We start from the raw sequence: 18,280 nt of genomic DNA, 5'->3' as shown, positions 1-18,280 counted from the left end.
ATGGAACGTTCCCATGTCTCCATTCTATTTTAAAATGGGCGGGACTCTGATGTTGCTAGCAGCTCGTGGTGTTGTTTGAGTCAAATCAGAGGCGGTTAGCTAGCTAAACTCTAGAACAGCAGCTCTGGCAAAGGAGAACGATTTCTTGAGAGCGACCGAAATTACACATGTGCTAATCTCGGCACACTCAAGCCGTTCATTTTCAAGTATTGCAGAAAAGGTAGGTTTAGGTGACGGAAGTTCTGTTACGCTGTCGCCATGGGTTGCTAGCGTTACTGATAGCTAATGTTATGTCATTAACGCAACTTTGTTAGCTAGCTTGCGTTGTTATTTGTATTGAGCTAACGTTAGCTAGCTAATTTGCTAGGCTATGCAGACGACTAACTTTTAGCTTTTTATTAAACAAACAAGCTAGATAACTAACAAACACAATTGACATGTAAGTTAGCCATCGACTTTATATTACAGTTGCGTTAGTTAGGTAACAGTAGGTAGCTAGCTATCTCGTTAGTTCAAGTTGGGGTCCGTGGCTATTCTTTCCCCCCACATTGAAGTGAACATTTTAAATGGTTAGGGTAGGGTTTAGTGAAAACATGTCCCAAGAATTCCGGATAGCACTGACCGTGTTCGCTTGGTAACGTTATTTAGCTGACCAATAGCTAACTGGAATAAGCTATATCTAGGTAGATGGTTAGCTACACAGATCTCGCTTTCTAACGCAATCAGAGCGAGAATCGTCTGTTTTCCAGTCATGTGGGCTAACTTCAACTGAAATATGGGATCTTCAGCAGATGCTATTGAGTGTTTCTGATACAACTGTGTAACATTCCCCTCGCCCCCTTGGCTCTTAAATTCAGTTTAGACTCTCACACCCCTCCATTAAACCACTCAAGCTCCCGTTATGTAATTTCGAGGTGTTTGTTCTTGCCAGCACAGTTGGTCTGTGTTTGCCCAGAAATACTGTTCCTGTGGCTCTACTTTGTGGTCTCTTGAGCAATTGCTGGGATATTATATAACAAGGGGGAGGGAATATATCTTCTATCTTATATCGTCATATACTGTTCTGCAGTTCACATTGCTCTAGAACAATCTGTGCAATTTGTCCACTCAAGGAGCACGTTCAGCAGGACACAACATTTTGAAACGCTCAGATGTAAATATAGTATGTAGAACATATTATGGCATTTCTATCTGCAACTGAAAGTGGCCCAGAATTTCACAGATGTTCCTAATATCACTCTCCTTTCTTGACAGGTGACATTTATTTTTTATTTAACTAGGCAAGCCAGTTAAGAACAAATTCTTATTTACTATGACGGCCTAGGAACAGTGGGTTAACTGCCTTGTTCAGGGACAGAACGACAGATTTTTACCTTGGCAGCTCTGAGATTCGATCTAGCAACCTTTCGGTTACTGCCCCAACGCTCTAACCACTAGATTACCTGCCTGACGTGAGTGGAATGACCACCTCACAGAGATACCTGTAGACTAAGCTGACAGGTAAAGCTTACCATATGCTTCCCAGTCTAAACAGTTTGCGCCTATATTATGACATTTTGGTCTTTGGCAGGTTTTTTCCCCAGCTGTTTGTGCACACAATATGTGTGTGTGTGTGTGTATATATATATATGTATGTATGTATGTATGTATGTATGTATATATATATGTGTATGTATGTATATATTTATATATTTATTTATTTATTATTTTTGTAGCAATTTCAAGTTTTGTAGCCGAAGTCTACGCCCATTCGTTGGTGATCGGTCAACAGTACTACTCCTAGTAGGAGTGGGAACATGAAGTGTTTGTCAAACCACAAAAAAATATATCTAAGATGTCCTCTGAAAAATTGTCAAAATGAATGACCGTTTTCTTGTTTCTGGCAATGTTGTTGCTACGGTGGCTCAAGTGGGACAAACAACAATATTGCCTTGTTTTTTTTCTTAAGCAGAGGTCTTTAGGGAGTATGAGAACACACTCGCTTCACCTAACCAAGTTCTGCAAGGAGCAAACAGAACCTATTTAGCTATGAGGATGCCTTTAGACTCCATCAAAATGAAGAGGGGGGATACCTGCTTGTCGTGAAATGCTATTAGTGTCACCTTGTGGATGATGGTTGTATTTTTCCCACATGTATGTGTTTCAGCTGGGTTTCCTGACATGGAGTGGCAGACGCCAGCTGTGTCTGAGAAGTTCCAGAGCCGCTTTGGCCGACGGCCTGGGACAGCGGACAGTGGGGACACGGGGCTAGGCGTCACCCCATCTGACAGCACAGAAGGTGAGAACGTTCACTCTTGCTCTGACTTCCTGGCGTGTACTACCATAACACCCATGCTTATTATGCAGCACGTGGTATAGCTCAGTTCTGTTACACCCCCCACACAGCCGTACACGGTACACACTGTTCTCTATGTTCACCGTGGTGCGTTACACTGCTGACTAGCTCACAATTTTAATGTCTTTTTGTTCAGATCGACCTCTGTGAATGTCAATTTGAAATGCCTTAGTTCCAGAGATGCCAGACATTCATAGAGTTGGAAAACGATTATCAGGTGTATGAGGTGATTGTCAGGTTTATTGGCTTATCACAAAGCTGTTGTCAGATCAGCACAGATCAAGGTACGTGTTACTCGCTGGACTTACATTTAAGTCATTTTGCAGATGCTCTTATCCAGAGCGACTTACAAGAACAATTTGGCTGGGGGGGATTCGAACCAGTGGCCTTTCAGTGACTGGTCCAACACTCTTAACCGCTAGTCTACCTGCCGCCCTACCTACCATATCAACTTGAGAGCAGTCGATGGGAATGAAAAGGAGAAACCCACAGGAGGTTGCTGTTTCTCTCTGCTACTGTTATGTTTGGAACAAGGGGTCGGGGGTCAGCATCCTCTGTTGTTGAGTACAGCCTATTTATAAGCAGGGTGATTTACAAGGGGTAGATTATATTCCTTACCAGGTGGCTCTGCCAACCTAATTGAGGGATAGGGGGGGTGGAATGCCAGGACTGGACAGCTAAATGGAAACACTGAACCCTTGCCCCCCTTCTTTGCTGAGTGATACATGTAATGCTCACAGATTAGCTGCACCCGACGGGGTTTAAATGAGAACATAATTTGGGAAGTACTAAGACTGGAAGTGAATGTACTGTCTGTATGCCCTATTGAAGGTGAGACTGGTGTGCTTTAGTAGTGTGTGTGTGTGCCTGTGGTAAGCCTACTTGTGATTCTATAGTACATTTCCTAATAATTGGGCGTGAGTCCATTAAACTATTGTAATCACGCCATGCCATCTGCATTCACAATTGAACACCTAAAAGGAGAATTGCTTTTAACGAGACATTGCAACTGTCAAGCAAGCTAGTGCAGCTGATTTTCCCCCGTGCTGTAACTGATAACAGTGCTTAGCAACATGAGTCTTGACTCCCTTACTCCAGTCTAAACTGTCAAAGGAAGAGGTCAGTGTGGACATAGTGTCGTGTCAGAGAGTTCAAAGGTCAGTCTGACAGGTCATCCTTCATCGGCACTGATGCGTTGTTTTGGGGGCTCTGGATGAAGTTGTTTGGTCTTTGAATGCCCCTGATTGTATCCTACTATCCAATTGTCTATTTCTATTTGTGATAGATGTATGTTTTGGTCACAGTTATTCCGTACTGCTGGAGTAGCATTTTATATTATATCTTTGCCGAATTAGGTTTTGAGTGAGTTTACAAACCATTACCTGCTGGGGAATTAACTCTCAACTTCAATTCCACATAGGCCTAGTTTGTTCTCCCTCAAAGCGTCAGAGCAGTTTGGACTTGTCCTAGCCAGACAGACTCATGAATCAGTCGAGCCTTGAGGGCACCTGAACGTTTAATTTGAAGAATGTTTTCACTGGAAGAGCCTCTGTCTTTGCCAGTTCCTTCCCGTTGTGTGCTCACTAATTGTTATTTTCCCCTGCCATTGCTAAGCACGTCTCTGTTCAAAATGAGCCGTGTTTTTTGGGGGAGTTTTTTTGTTTGTTGCCTCCCTCACTGTTTTTAGTCTCTCGCTTTTGGGGTGTACGCATGTGACGTACGCGGGAAGGTGGGAGAGGGCTAGGTGCTTAAATAAGCAGCCAGCACGGATCACTCTGTAACCTGAGAGTGGGGCTATAAATACCCCTAACCTTTCCTGCCTGTGTCTGTTTGTGTGTGGTTGCTCCGAGCGCTGTACAGGGCAGCCTGGCTTGGTTATTCTCTAGGACAATACTCCCTGCTGTACAAGGCCTTCCTGCCTGCGACACTACACTGCTGTCAGCCTAGAACCTTCGAGCCTCCAGAAAAAATGCATTGGAAGGAATTAGGCAACCGCATTAAACATCTTGCTGCTGCAGCTCACCCCTTCCACTGGGCTGTTAAATGTCACAGTTAATAAGACGTTTCTCCCAGTGTCGGAGTGAGTGCCAGGTGAGCAGTGCTGTCTGTTTCTCTTGAAATAGCTGTAATGAAATGGGGCTTGTGTGTGTGTGGGGTCTGCTGTCACACAGGCCCAGTTGTTTTTTACTAGTTTACCAGTGCTTTAAATGCTGATGTTTCTTCATTTGAGATCCAATGTGTCTAACGGTTTCCATTTCAAAATATTGCTTTGTAGCCGTTATCACACAATCAAAATGAGGTGCTTCTTTGGTGTGTAGTCTCATGATCTGAGGTTAGGCTATTTGCCTGTCTGTTCTTGTATGTGGTAAGAAGGCTGCAATGGGTTTCTCGGTTCGTGAATGAATGGTCTTTCTGTTGGCAATGAAATAAAATCAAACACTACTGTCAATAAGGTTTATTTGAATTAGTCGCTGCCCTTTTTAAATGCATTGGGATGGACCAGGGATGACCTCTAAGACGCATGTTCTAGACCTGTTACTTTTAAGTTTGTTTTAAAATTGTTGCAACCCCTATTACTAGCCTGTTCAACCTCTTTTGTATCGTCTGAGATTCCCAAAGATTGGAAAGCTTCCGAGGTCATCCCCCTCTTCAAAGGGGGTAATACTCTAGACCCAAACTGCTACAGACCTATATCTATTCTACCCTGTCTTTCTAAGGTCTTCGAAAGCCAAGTTAACAAACAGATTACCGACCATTTCGATTCCCACCGTACCTTCTCCGCTATGCAATCTGGTTTCAGATCTGGTCATGAGTGCACCTCAGCCACGATCAAGGTTCTAAACGACATCATAACCGCCGTCGATAAGAGACATTACTGTGCAGCCGTATTCATCGACCTGGCCAAGGCTTTTGACTGTGTCAATCACCACATTCTTATTGGCAGACTTGGTTTATCAACTACTTCTCAGACAGAGTTCAGTGTGTCAAATCGGAGGGCCTGTTGTCCAGACCTCTGACAGTCTCTATGGGGGTGCCACAGGGTTCAATCCTCGGGCTGACTCTCTTCTCTGTGTACATCAATGATGTTGCTCTTGCTGCTGGTGATTTTCTGATACCTTTAAGCAGACAACACCATTCTGTATACTTCTGTATACCCCTTTCTGGACACTGTGTTAGCTAACCTCCAGACAAGCTTCAATGCCATACAACTCTCCTTCTGTGGCCTCCAACTGCTCTTACATGCAAGTAAAACTAAATGCATTCTATTCAACCGATCACTGCCCGCACCTGCTCGCCCGTCCAGCATCACTACTCTGGACGGCTCTGACTTAGAATACGTGGACAACTACAAATACCTAGATGTATGGCTAGATTGTAAACTCTCCTTCCAGACTCACATTAAGCATCTCCAATCCAAAATTATATCTAGAATCGGCTTCCTATATCGCAACAAAGCATCCTTCATTCATGCTGCCAAACATACGCTCGTAAAACTGACCATCCTACCGATCCTCGGGTTTGGTGATGTCATCTATAAAACAGCCTCCAACACTCTATTCAACAAATTGGATGCCGTTTATCACAGTGCCATCCGTTTTGTCACCAAAGCCCCATACGCTACCCACCATTGCGACCTGTACGCTCTCGTTGGTTGGCCCTCGCTTCATACTCGTCGCCAAACCCACTGGCTACAGGTTATCTACAAGTCTCTGCTCGGTAAAGCCCCGCCTTATCTCAGCTCACTGGTCACCATAGCAGTACCCACTCGTAGCATGTGCTCCAGCAGGTATATCTCACTGGTCACCCCCAAAGCCAATTCCTCCTTAGGTCGTCTTTCCTTCCAGTTCTCTGCCTCCAATGACTGGAACGAACTGCAAACATTTCTGAAGCTGGAGACTCACATCTCCCTCACTAGCTTTAAGCGCCAGCTGTCAGAGCAGCTCACAGACCACTGCACCTGTACATAGATGGGCTGTTTACAGATGGGCTATCTACCTACCTCATCCCCATACTGTATTTATTTATTCATCTTGCTCCTTTGCACCCCAGTATCTCTACTTGCACATTAATCTTCTGCACATCTACCATTCCAGTGTTTAATTGCAATATTGTAATTACTTCGCCACCATGGCCTATTTATTGCCTTAACTCCCTTATCTTACCTCCATTTGCACTCACTGTATATAGACTTTCCTTTTGTTCTACTGTGTTATTGACTGTTTTGTTTATTCCATATGTAACTCTGGTGTTGTATGTGTCGAATTGCTATGCTTTATCTTGGCCAGGTCGCAGTTGCAAATGAGAACTTGTTCTCAACTAGCCTACCTGGTTAAATAAAGGTGAAATAAATCAAATCAAGTTGAGTTGGCAAAGGTCTACTTACTAGGTCTGTCAGCACTAGCGGTGTCACCTGACAGGCAAAGTCGGCCACCCACTGACCCCAGTCACGGTGTATAGTATGCTTTACATCACCATCTGAAAATAGTGTGGCTGGTATTGGGTAGGTACATCATACCAGCTCTCTGTAAAGGAATCTTAAGCCAGAGATTGTTTGGAGAAAGGAAGAGTTGTAGTCTAAAGCCATTCACTGAATTCAATGCCACCCGAGTGGCAGTTTTGTTCACCACTTCCCAGTGAAAGCAATGTACCTTTTATTGTTACTGAATGAATGCTGCTTCAAATTCGTAACCAAATCCAACGGTTCCTTTCTTTTACCCCTCCAGATTTCTGCAGTTCCAGCAGCAGCCCCTCGTTCCAGCCCATCCGCAGCCAGATTCCCATCCCCACTGCCCATGTCATGCCTTCCACGGCCGGACCACCGGCCTCCAAGCCCCAGCCCTGTTCCCAAGAAGATACCCAGGCTTCTGCCGAGGCACACAGGCCCTCCTCGGGCTCCCGAACCTCCAGTGGAACCTCCAGCTCGAAGTCGTCCTCCCTCTCCAAATCAGCCTCTTCCCCCAACCTGGACATGGCACAAGAAGGCATGGGGGGAGCCGACCCCGCCGGACCCAAGCCAGACTGCTTGAGCCGCTACCGCAGCCTCGTGAATGGACTAGACCACTCTTTGTTCCCCTCGGGGGACCACTCTTGCATGGAAGAGGGCCAGAGGTTCGACATGCCTGCCATGGAGCCCACAATGAACCAATCTGCCCTGCTGGCGGGCTACTGCCCCGACGTCCGACTCAGGCTCCAGATGACCAGCCTGGGGGTGACTCCCGAGTGCAGCGGAGAAGCCTACAGGGGTGCCATGGAGCACTCGTACAAGGCTCTCCCCGAGACAAGGCCAGGGGTCCCCGGAGCTCCAGACCCCTACAGCCAGAGAAGCAGCCAGCCCGGTGGAACTGTGGCTGGGTCAGCAGGTGTGTACCCCAGCGCTCTATATCTGCAGACCCAGGCTCTGTTGAGGGAGGCCAAGGCCTATGAACCCATGCTGCAGGAGCGATGCAGCGAGCTGCTCAGCTGGCAGCAGCAACAGCAGCATAAGCAGCAGCTGGAGAGTCTCCGTGTGCAAGTGGAGCAGATGCAGGTGAGCTGAGCATTTAGACGTAAGAACAGCTAGCGTAAGACTGACCCATTTCACTCTGGAGTACACATGTTGTTAACATTAGACCTGATCACAATTCCCATGTTAGGACAACAGAAAATATTTTAAGTGAGTAAAGTGGTTGAATGTTGCCAAATTTAGAGAAGATGGCTTCCTTTTTAAAAATGTTGTATTTATTTTAGCTTTAATATTGTAGCTTCCATCAGTGTAATTGTCTGCATCACTTCCAATCCCCCATATATGTTTTTGCATATACATACTGTCGTGTCATTGGCATCCTTAAAACTGAAGACTTATTTATCAAATAACTTTCTGTAATTATTATTATTACACGATTAAACTGATTAATCATGTAACTGTAATTAACTAGGAAGTCGGGGCACCAAGGAAAATATTCAGATTATAAAGTTATATTTTTCCTAATATAACTTTCAAATATTTTGATATCTGATCACTTAGTCTTCTGATTAATGAATTATTATTTACCTCACGTTAGTCTCATTCCAAACGTCGTAAATTGTTGGTTATCTGCACGAACCCAGTCTTCACCGAGTCATCCATACATCAATTGTCTTAAAATAATTTATTTACTAGCTAAGTAATTCACAGAAATGCATCACACAAACAAACAAAATAGATATTTTTACAAAGAAATGATAGGGGGATGTGCCCTAGTGGGCTAAACCGGTATGGCGGCTTGTTAGACAGTGATAATTATAACAATTGAAATGCTAATCCTTTGCACATGAACACTCACTCATTCGGGAACAATTGCAATCAATATATTTACGCTCAGTGAGTCGTCGGGGTCTCTGTTGAAAAGTTAGTTTCTGTTGGAGAGTCTGTCCTCTCTCTCTCTCTCTCTGTGTGTGTGTGTGTGTGTGTGTGTGTGTGTGTGTGTGTGAATGACAGTCATTCATGTCGTTATAGAATAGATGTTTCGGCGGTTGTCGGTCTTCGCGTTCAATGATACCAAATTCCTAGCTGCAGACTAGTAATTAATATCAAAGACTTGGTCTTATTTTGTCAGTATCAATCGTCTAAGAGTTTAACCACGTGGTATGGTTAAAAGATTCAGCCATCTACTCAAACTTTAGGTTTATGGTCTCTACTCAAACCTTGGCCCTCTCGTGGTAAGCTGGTCTGCAACCTTTAGCCATCTCGTAATTGAGGTAAGCTCGGTCTCCTCTCAAACCTTGGCCCTCTCGTTATCGAGGTAAGCTGGTCTGCAATAGAAAACCCGAGTGGGGGTGTTATTTGGAAGAGCAGAAAAGGGCCTGTCCCAGGACGCCAGACCATAACTGTGCTCATGGGTGGTCTTCTGATTTAGTTAAACTCCAAAGGGAATTGGAGTTTCCTTCAATAAACAGCCCAAAATCACATTACACAATTTCACAAACAGTATCATCCTCAGTCATTCATCTTATACAACAATTAGATGTAAGCCCATATCTGAGGCTATTGTATAAACAGCGTTATGGTAATGTGGCTGTATTGTCTACAATGAGTAAAATGGAATAACACATATGCAATCATGTAGTAACCATAAAAGTGTTTAACAAATCAAAATATATTTGAGTTTCTTCAAAGTAGCCACCGTTTGCCTTCATGACAGCTTTGCACACCCTTGGCATTCTCTCAACCAGCTTCACCTGGAATGCTTTTCCAACAGTCTTGAAGAAGTTCCCACATATGCTGAGCACTTGCTGGCTACTTTTCCTTCACTCTGCGGCCCAACTCATCCCAAACCATCTCAATTGGGTTGAGGTCAGGTGATTGTGGAGGCCAGGTCATGTGATGCAGCACTCCATCACTCTCCTTCTTGGTCAAATAGCCCTTACACAGCCTGGAGGTGTGTTGGGCCATTCTTGTTGGAAAATTAAATTATAGTCCCACTAAGCACAAACCAGATTGCTGTGGTAGCCATGCTGGTTAAGTGTGCCTTGAATTCTGAATAAATCACTGACAGTGTCACCAGCAAAGCACCATCATGCCTCCTCATCAATGCTTCACGGTGGGAACCACCCATGCGGAGATCATCCATTCACATACTCTGCATCTCACAAAGACACGGGGGTTGGAACCAAAAATCTCAAATTTTGACCAAAGGACAGATTTCCACTGGTCTAATGACTTATTCTCGTGTTTCTTGGGCCAAGCAAGTCTCTTCTTATTATTGGTGTCCTTTAGTAAAAAAATAGAGAAACCTGTCAACATTTGACTGGTAATATATATATATATATGTGTATGTGTGTGTGTGTGTGTATGTATATATATGTGAATATATGACAATACACACACACTTTTTATATACACACACAGACAGTGGTGTAAAAATCCTTTAAAGTACTACTTAAGTAGCTTTTTGGGGTATCTGTAGTTCTGTACTTTACTTTACTATTTATATCTTTCACAACTTCTACTTTTACTTCACTACATTCCTAAAGAAAATTGTGCTTTTTACTCCAAACATTTTCCCTGACACCTAAAAGTACTTGTTACATTTTGACAGGAAATGGTCAAATTCACGCACTTATCAAGAGAACATCCCTGTTCATCCCTACTACCTCTGATCTGGCGAACTCACTAAACACATGTTTTCTTTGTAAATTAATGTGTTGTGCCCCTGGCTATCCATAAAAAAAATAATTGTGCTGTCTGGTTTACATAATATAAGGAATATTGAAATTAATACTTTTACTTTTGATACTTAAGTATATTTAGAACCAAATACTTTTACTCAAGTAGTACTGGGTGACTTTTACTTGAGTCATTTTCTATAAAGGAATCTTTACTTTTACTACAGTGACTTGTGTACTTTTTCCACGTTTGTGTATTTATTACCCTACCACCCCTCCCCCAACTGGAGCAAACTAGTGAACAACAACGCTTAGACCCTGCATTTCCAGCTTATACATACTATATATATTTTATGGACACAATAATTATATTTTGCTTGCTTTTAGTCCTGGCCTTCCTCTCCCATCTAGTTCTGATGCCCATCTGGTTTGATTTCTATTTGCCATATCTTTCAAACTGCTCTTTCCAAAAAAGTTCTTAACCTATATACGTTTTACAGGCACAGTATGCTTTACATTTTAGTTATCTTGCTATTAGTTGTTATTAGTCACAACCTTCAGCTACATTCAAACCCTCCTTGGTTATAAGGCTGTTGGGTATTCTTTTATAGTTGAGTTGGACATCGGACATGTCCAATACATTGTGTGTGTGTGCAGATGATGACTGCTGGAGTGGGCCAGTACCCTGCTCTCTACTCCACCCCCTCCATGCCACCAGAGACCAGGAAGTGGGAGGCGGCGATCAAAGCCAACGAGAGCATTCTGAAGGAGAAGGAGCTCGTCATCGAGAGGTACACGCCTATTACTTCAGATTGAAAAGGTTAACCAAACTCACTTTGGCCTTGCTTGAACAAAATAATCAGGTGTGCGACTGCTGGATAATCCCAAGAAAGTATTCCTTACCCCAGGACACTGCAACTGGTGACTATCCAGGGAAAAAAGGAAAAAGTGCCTGCGTTGATCTGTCTTTTGGGGGGGGGGGGGGGGGTGACAAACAGGCTTATGTTCTGACGTAGCGCGCCTTTATCAGAGCCTTGGGTAGGCTGAAAGTAATCTCTGATCCATGAAGACGCTCCTTTAAAGTGTCCTGGGGTGAGGGAAATCTAATAACCTACCTGGAAAAACCAAATATTTTCTATACACTTCCAGCGGGCTGTGTCAGGGGAAGTGTGTGTGGTATCTGACCATGTCACTGGTGTTTTACTCTGGGCTGTGTTGTTTGTAGACAGAAGCAGCAGATGTCTCAGCTGGAGCAGCGGCTGCGGGAGAGCGAGCTGCAGGTCCACGGAGCCCTGCTCGGTCGCGGCGCTCCGTACGGCGATATGTGTCTGCTCCGACTGCAGGTGAGCGGAGCACACTCGCACATCCTTTCACATTTTGTCATTTACCAGACTCTTATCCAGAGCCCCACACACACTTCATGGAGCTGAAACTGCATGACCACGGATGACTTCGAAGTCTTTCCTGTGTGCCTTCCAGGAGGCTCAGAGGGAGAATGCCTTCCTGCGGGCCCAGTTTGCAGAGCGCAGTGACTGCGCCGCCCAGGAGAAGGCGGAGGCAGAGCGCCGCCTCGGTGCCGTGGAGGCGGAGACGCGGCGCCTGAACGATGCGCTGAGGGAGACCAGCGAGAGGCACGCCGAGGAGCTGAAGAAGCAGGAGGAGAGGGTGAGAAGTCGGGCCACAACATCACACTGCTACATTGATAGTCCAGTTGCTAATGACATAAACTGATTCCCTTTTCGAATTGCATAACGTCACAGTTATTTCATGTGACTTAGTAACTAGGTGTGTGTGTGTGGTGTTGCAGTAAGGGAATTTTTCTATTTATAAAAAGTGACTGTTATTCCATACTTAACGTTGCGTGTGTGTAGATTCGCAGCCGGGACAAGCACATCAACAGCCTGAAGAAGAAGTGCCAGAAGGAGGCAGAGCAGAACCGAGAGAAGCAGCAGCGCATCGAGACTCTGGAGCGCTACCTTGCTGACCTGCCCACTATGGAGGACTACCAGGGCCAGAGCAAACAGGTCAAAACCAGCACAGACTGCATTAAACACACACATACCTTCATCTCACGCAACACAACTACGTCCTACCTCATCAAAATGACTGGGTGTTTATGGTCACGTTCCAGGTTGTCTTTTTATTGCCGTCTGGCGAATTATTATTATTATTATTTTTTTTATTTTTTTTGTGTTCACTGTCTCAGGAGTATCATTAATATGTATAAATCGTCTGATTTGCCACACGTGAGTGGGCCGGGGATGTATAGTGCTAAAGTGTGTGTGGTGTGTTTTTTAGCTGTCGGAGGCGGAGCAGCGGGCGTCCCAGCTGCAGGGCCGGGTCAGAGAGCTGGAGGTGTGTCTGGAGGAGGGTCGCTCACACACCCGGGAGAAGGACACCCAGCTGGAGGAGCAGAGACGCAGGGAGAGGGAGCTGCTCACCACTGTCACCAGGTACACACACACACCAATCTAAGCCTGGCGCTATGGTTAGAAACTCTCTGAGCTATCCAACCAGGGCCAAGTATTTTACTACCACACACACAGCTTTACACTCATTCTGAAATGATTGCATTCCAGGTGTGCATGCACACTGATTTTTAACATGCACGCCTACTCGTATAACCTACGCTGTTTGTATAATGACCCGTTTTGGTCGTTTGTTTTTGTGTGTGTCAGTTTACAAGAGCGGGTGCAGGAGGGCCTGGAGGACGGGGCAAGGTTACCCTCCCTGGATGTGGAAATACTCCGAGGGGAGAACAGCAGCCTGAGAGAAGAACAGCAGAGACTTAAAAAGGTAATTCTTTTCATCTGGTTCCTTCCTTACATTGACATTTTCAGCCGGTACATTACATTGTGAAATGTTTCTCTGCTTTTTGTGGTTGTCGTCTCGTGCTGGTTCTAAAACGTTCCCGTTCTTCTCTTCTTGTCCAGGTCCTAGAGAAGCAGCTGAGGGTGATGGAGAAACTGGGCGCCCAGATCGTGGTACGTGATACGAATTCAATCAGTTCACACCTCGGATGATACAGTGGGGCAAAAAAGTATTTAGTCAGCCACCAATTGTGCAAGTTCTCCCACTTAAAAATATGAGAGAGGCCTGTAATTTTCATCATAGAAAAAATCATTAAAAAAATCCAGAAAATTACATTGTAGGACTTTTTTATGATTTTATTTGCAAATTATGGTGGAAAATAAGTATTTGGTCACCTACAAACAAGCAAGATTTCTGGCTCTCACAGACCTGTAACTTCTTCTTTAAGAGGCTCCTCTGTCCTCCACTCGTTACCTGTATTAATGGCACCTGTTTGAACTTGTTATCAGTATAAAAGACACCTGTCCACAACCTCAAACAGTCACACTCCAAACTCCGCTATGGCCAAGACCAAAGAGCTGTCAAAGGACACCAGAAACAAAATTGTAGACCTGCACCAGGCTGGGAAGACTGAATTTGCAATAGGTAAGCAGCTTGGTTTGAAGAAATCAACTGTGGGCAATTATTAGGAAATGGAAGACATACAAGACCACTGATAATCTCCCTCGATCTGGGGCTCCACGCAAGATCTCACCCCATGGGGTCAAAATGATCACAAGAACGGTGAGCAAAAATCCCAGAACCACAGGACCCAGGACCTAGTGAATGACCTGCAGAGAGCTGGGACCAAAGTAACAAAGCCTACCATCAGTAACGCACTACGCCGCCAGGGACTCAAATCCTGCAGTGCCAGACGTGTCCCCCTGCTTAAACCAGTACATGTCCAGGCCCGTCAGAAGTTTGCTAGAGAGCATTTGGATGATCCAGAAGAAGATTGGGAGAATGTCATATGGTAAGATGAAACCAAAATATAACCTTTTGGTAAAACCTCAACTCGTCGTGTTTGGAGGACAAAGAATGCTGAGTTGCATCCAAAGAACACCATACCTACTGTGAAGCATGGGGGTGGAAACATCATGCTTTGGGGCTGTTTTTCTGCAAAGGGACCAGGACGACTGATCCGTGTAAAGGAAAGAATGAATGGGGCCATGTATCATGAGATTTTGAGTGAAAACCTCCTTCCATCAGCAAGGGCATTGAAGATGAAACTTGGCTGGGTCTTTCAGTATGACAATGATCCCAAACACACCGCCCGGGCAACGAAGGAGTGGCTTCGTAAGAAGCATTTCAAGGTCCTGGAGTGGCCTAGCCAGTCTCCAGATCTCAACCCCATAGAAAATCTTTGGGGGGAGTTGAAAGTCAGTGTTGCCCAGCAACAGCCCCAAAACATCACTGCTCTAGAGGAGATCTGCATGGAGGAATGGGCCAAAATACCAGCAACAGTGTGTGAAAACCTTGTGAAGACTTACAGAAAACGTTTGACCTCTGTCATTGCCAACAAAGGGTATATAACAAAGTATTGAGAAACTATAGTTATTGACCAAATACTTATTTTCCACCATAATTTGCAAATCAATTCACTAAAAATCCTACAATGTGATTTTCTGATTTATTAATTGTTTCTCATTTTGTCTGTCATAGTTGAAGTGTACCTATGATGAAAATTACTGGCCTCTCATCGTTTTAAGTGGGAGAACTTGCACAATTGATGGCTGACTAAATACTTTTTTGCCCCACTGTATCTCTGAGTAACCAAATGGACTTAGTAGCCAGGCCTAACCCATGTCGAACCTCTGACCTGTCTGTAGACCCTGGAGGAGCAGGTGTCTCAGGAGGAGAGCAGCTCCCATGCTATGAGAGAGGAGGTTTGTTCTAAAGAGCAGGGGCTGCTCCAGCTCCGCACAGCCATGAAGGAGGTGAGATGGTAGGACAGGACTACACGGCTACTGGAAATAATGCTCTGCTCCATGTTCTGATGGGGAATCCTCTTGAGAGCCCCAGAGTTCATGTTCTGTCCTAATGCATAAAATGATGAACTGGACAGTGGGTTCAATTTCAATAGTTATTCATTAACCATGACATTTTGGGGTGCTGGAACTGTCCATTGTATTTTACATGGAGTATCTATGACAATTCTCCAGCACCCAACAATTTTAGGTGTAGAAACACGTTGAGTTGAATATGTTGCCTATTTATGTCATTCTTAACGGTGTGTTTTCTGCGTATTCCCAGCTGTCGGCCCAGAACCAGGAACTAATGGAGCAGAACCTGACCCTCCATGAGCGTCTGGAGGACTTGGAGAGGGTGAACCTGGACAGGACGTCGTCCTCGCTGCGGCCGGCCGGGGCCCGCCTCACCCAGCGTCTCCACGGGGAGATGGCCTCGTGCCTCTGCGACCTGCGCTCCCTCTGCAACGTCCTGACCCAGCGGTCACAGGGCCGAGACCCCAACCTCTCGCTGCTGCTTGGCATTACATGTGAGTGATGGCCACTGCAGGGTTTAGTAGCATTAAAAAAAGGCTGCTGCTATTTTTCACTTAATCCTGAAACGCTGATCAGTTGTAGCTTGAGCAATGGTAAAAGATGAATGTTTGATCAATTTAAGTGTTGTCGCCACAGAATACTTCCAGCATTGTAATACGTTGTCGCCTTACGTCATACTTCCAGGTCTGTCACTTGTCTTTTGAATGGGCTTGATTGTATCATCAATTTCCTGAAAGTGTTTGGTTATTTAAGGTGTGTGTGTTTTGGGTTGATGAATTTACTTCAGCCAGATGACTTATGTTATTGTGCTGGAAACCATATGCTCTACATTTTTGCCCGTTGAAGACCATTCAAAAAGCCTGAAGTTAAAAAACGACAAGGCTCCATTCTGAAGAGGGAAAAAAAAAAGTACTTTCATAGTGTGTAGTAACTGTTCCTTCTTCACCCCAGCTCCCCCGCCCATGGCAGAGCAGGTGGAGGATTGGCTGAGTCCTGAGGTCCTCCAGAGGAAGTTGACTGAAGCCCAGCAGCTGCGCCGTGACGTGGAAGAGCTCCGCACCACCGTCTCAGACCGCTACGCCCAGGACATGGGAGAGAACTGCATTACCCAGTAGCCCCAGCTGCTAGCCTGTCTCTAAAACAGACTGAAACATCAGGCTAATTGGTTAAGGCTTCCATGTTGGCCTTGCTTCTTCCATGCTCCATTGAGTATGAAATGGAATCTCATGTTGGCCCATTGGGGACAGAATCCTTGATCAGGTCATGCATTTCAGTCAAAGGGCTTATGGTGAAAGAGCTGTTCTCAAACCAGTGTGTTTTTTGTTTTTATCAATGTTTTACTGATACATTTGTTTCTTTGTGTTGTCAGAGGCCCTCCTTTCTTTTTATGACACACATGGATGGGGTTGTTGTCTTTTTCAATAAATAACACTATTTTATTATTTAAATCTTCCCTCTGGGGAAATAATGTTGGATGTGGTTGACAATCAACTGAAAATATTTAAATCTGTTTTTGAGTGATTCAACAGGAAATGTTACTAACCCACATTTTATTTTATTTAATGGCGTATTTGTAGCATCTGACTCTGGCATGTGGGTGGCTTTTAACAGTGGTAGGGCTAATACTGAAAATACATTCTGTCAGCCTTATAACAGAGATACTGTTCAGAGACCTCTGTCCCGTCTGTAAATTATGATTTTATTTTAATGTTAGCAGATGTTTCTCTCAGGTAGTGGGCTTGCTTTGATGTTCAATTGTGCCTGTCTGTGCTTTTGTTGCCATCACCATGCAAGCCAATATACTCCCAGGCAAATTTGCTAGTGGCTTTCTTTCTCTCAACTTTACTTTATTTTTGGTGTTTCAGCCGACAGAGCAACTCAATACATTCCTTAAACATTGCTTCATGGGTTGTCCTCGAAGAAGATATGTCAAAGCTAGTTATGGGGGATAACGGTCTGACGATGTGGACGGAAGCCATTTTTACACACTCCTCAACAGTATTTGTGGGACTGGTTGTTATGGGTCTGTTTACTCTTGCAGAGCAACATACTGTAATCTAACAGGTGAGTCCCTGTGCCTACTTTGTCCTGATACACTGTTCACTTTGGTGCCCCCATCTGCACTAGCAAAATGCTATCTAATAGCAAGAAATGTTTGGTTTCAAATGAATAACATAACTAATGGTTGTCAGAATTGTCATCAAAAAAACGTGACATGACTGACCACTAACTTTATTCTAGTTTGTTTCAGTGGTCGAAGAGCAAAAAGAGTTCATTTATTGCTGGAATGTCATGTCAAATGCTTTCCTTCAGTTGACGAACATCATGACACTAACTTGGGACAGACTTGTCTAGATGAGACTGAGTTCTCATTTGAGCTTGAACAAAGTTAGACAACTTGCCTTATGTCATACTTTTATATTGAATTTATCCTTAATTGTATTTACACTGAAATAAAGTTTGTTTTCAATAAGTTGGCTTGGCGATCTCCACATGGTGAATTGTAATTTTTTTGTTTTAAAATCTTTCCATTTTAAAAGGTAGTCGGCGACTATAACGAGGCTGCAGTGGGTAAATTTTCCACAGCAACTAAGATCATTGGTGCGCCAGGCTAAACGTCTGCTGTTTTGATCCCTTGGCTACGACAAAAGAGCGTGAAGAGAGCCCATGCCCATGTGCAGATACTGTGTGTGTGACTGAGAGCAAAGTCTTGCATCTTGCTCATTGCAATATCTGCGGTGCTGCTCGTGCATCGTTTTTTTGTTATCTCTACCTTGTAAGCAGTCATGGTTCGAGGTGAATTATCAGCATCAATAATTATTGCAAGTATTCCTATGGAAATTAGGATTTTTCCCATGTCATGATGATCCTGAAAAGGATAGTTCTGTATGTAAGTGTTGGCACCCCCTAGTGTGGCATCCCTATGAGATCTGAATATACATGCTTATGAAAGTCAATACAGTATTTT

General features: G+C 44.3%; 1 protein-coding gene and 1 long non-coding RNA gene across 3 annotated transcripts in view; both read left to right on the top strand.

Annotated features, from left to right (window-relative positions):
• The window catches only part of LOC149984548 (uncharacterized), a 257,558-nt gene that overhangs the window by 203,685 nt on the left and 35,593 nt on the right, over nucleotides 1-18,280 (top strand). The gene's annotated exons all lie outside the window — the stretch shown is intronic.
• Nucleotides 41-17,785, top strand: LOC110518140 (centrosomal protein of 85 kDa). Of its 2 annotated transcripts, XM_021595854.3 has the most exons (13): nucleotides 41-220; nucleotides 2,147-2,278; nucleotides 7,060-7,862; nucleotides 11,117-11,250; nucleotides 11,685-11,802; nucleotides 11,939-12,124; nucleotides 12,331-12,483; nucleotides 12,758-12,912; nucleotides 13,138-13,255; nucleotides 13,393-13,443; nucleotides 15,139-15,246; nucleotides 15,563-15,806; nucleotides 16,264-17,785. In XM_021595854.3, exons 2-13 carry the CDS (start codon nucleotides 2,161-2,163, stop codon nucleotides 16,425-16,427), a joined length of 2,352 nt encoding a protein of 783 aa, XP_021451529.3. In that variant the 5' UTR covers nucleotides 41-220; nucleotides 2,147-2,160; the 3' UTR covers nucleotides 16,428-17,785. The 2 variants fall into 2 exon arrangements, with proteins under 2 accessions (XP_021451529.3, XP_021451533.3); XM_021595858.3 differs by lacking the exons at nucleotides 41-220; nucleotides 2,147-2,278 and adding an exon at nucleotides 3,941-4,426.

This window comes from Oncorhynchus mykiss, chromosome 3, assembly GCF_057628025.1.
Source record: "Oncorhynchus mykiss isolate SJ-2025 chromosome 3, ASM5762802v1, whole genome shotgun sequence".
In the NCBI taxonomy this organism is placed as follows: domain Eukaryota; kingdom Metazoa; phylum Chordata; class Actinopteri; order Salmoniformes; family Salmonidae; genus Oncorhynchus; species Oncorhynchus mykiss.
The sequence above is the reverse complement of the archived record's forward strand: the minus strand, read 5'-3'. Positions and strand labels throughout refer to the sequence as shown.

What these genes read in the sequence shown, in the direction of transcription:
- LOC110518140 (XM_021595854.3), top strand. Translation starts at nt 2,161, where the DNA reads ATGGAGTGGCAGACGCCAGCTGTGTCTGAGAAGTTCCAGAGCCGCTTT. An exon ending in AACTGGGCGCCCAGATCGTG is followed by an intron (nt 13,444 to 15,138) that starts GTACGTGATACG and finishes ACCTGTCTGTAG; the next exon opens with ACCCTGGAGGAGCAGGTGTC. An exon ending in TCCGCACAGCCATGAAGGAG is followed by an intron (nt 15,247 to 15,562) that starts GTGAGATGGTAG and finishes GCGTATTCCCAG; the next exon opens with CTGTCGGCCCAGAACCAGGA.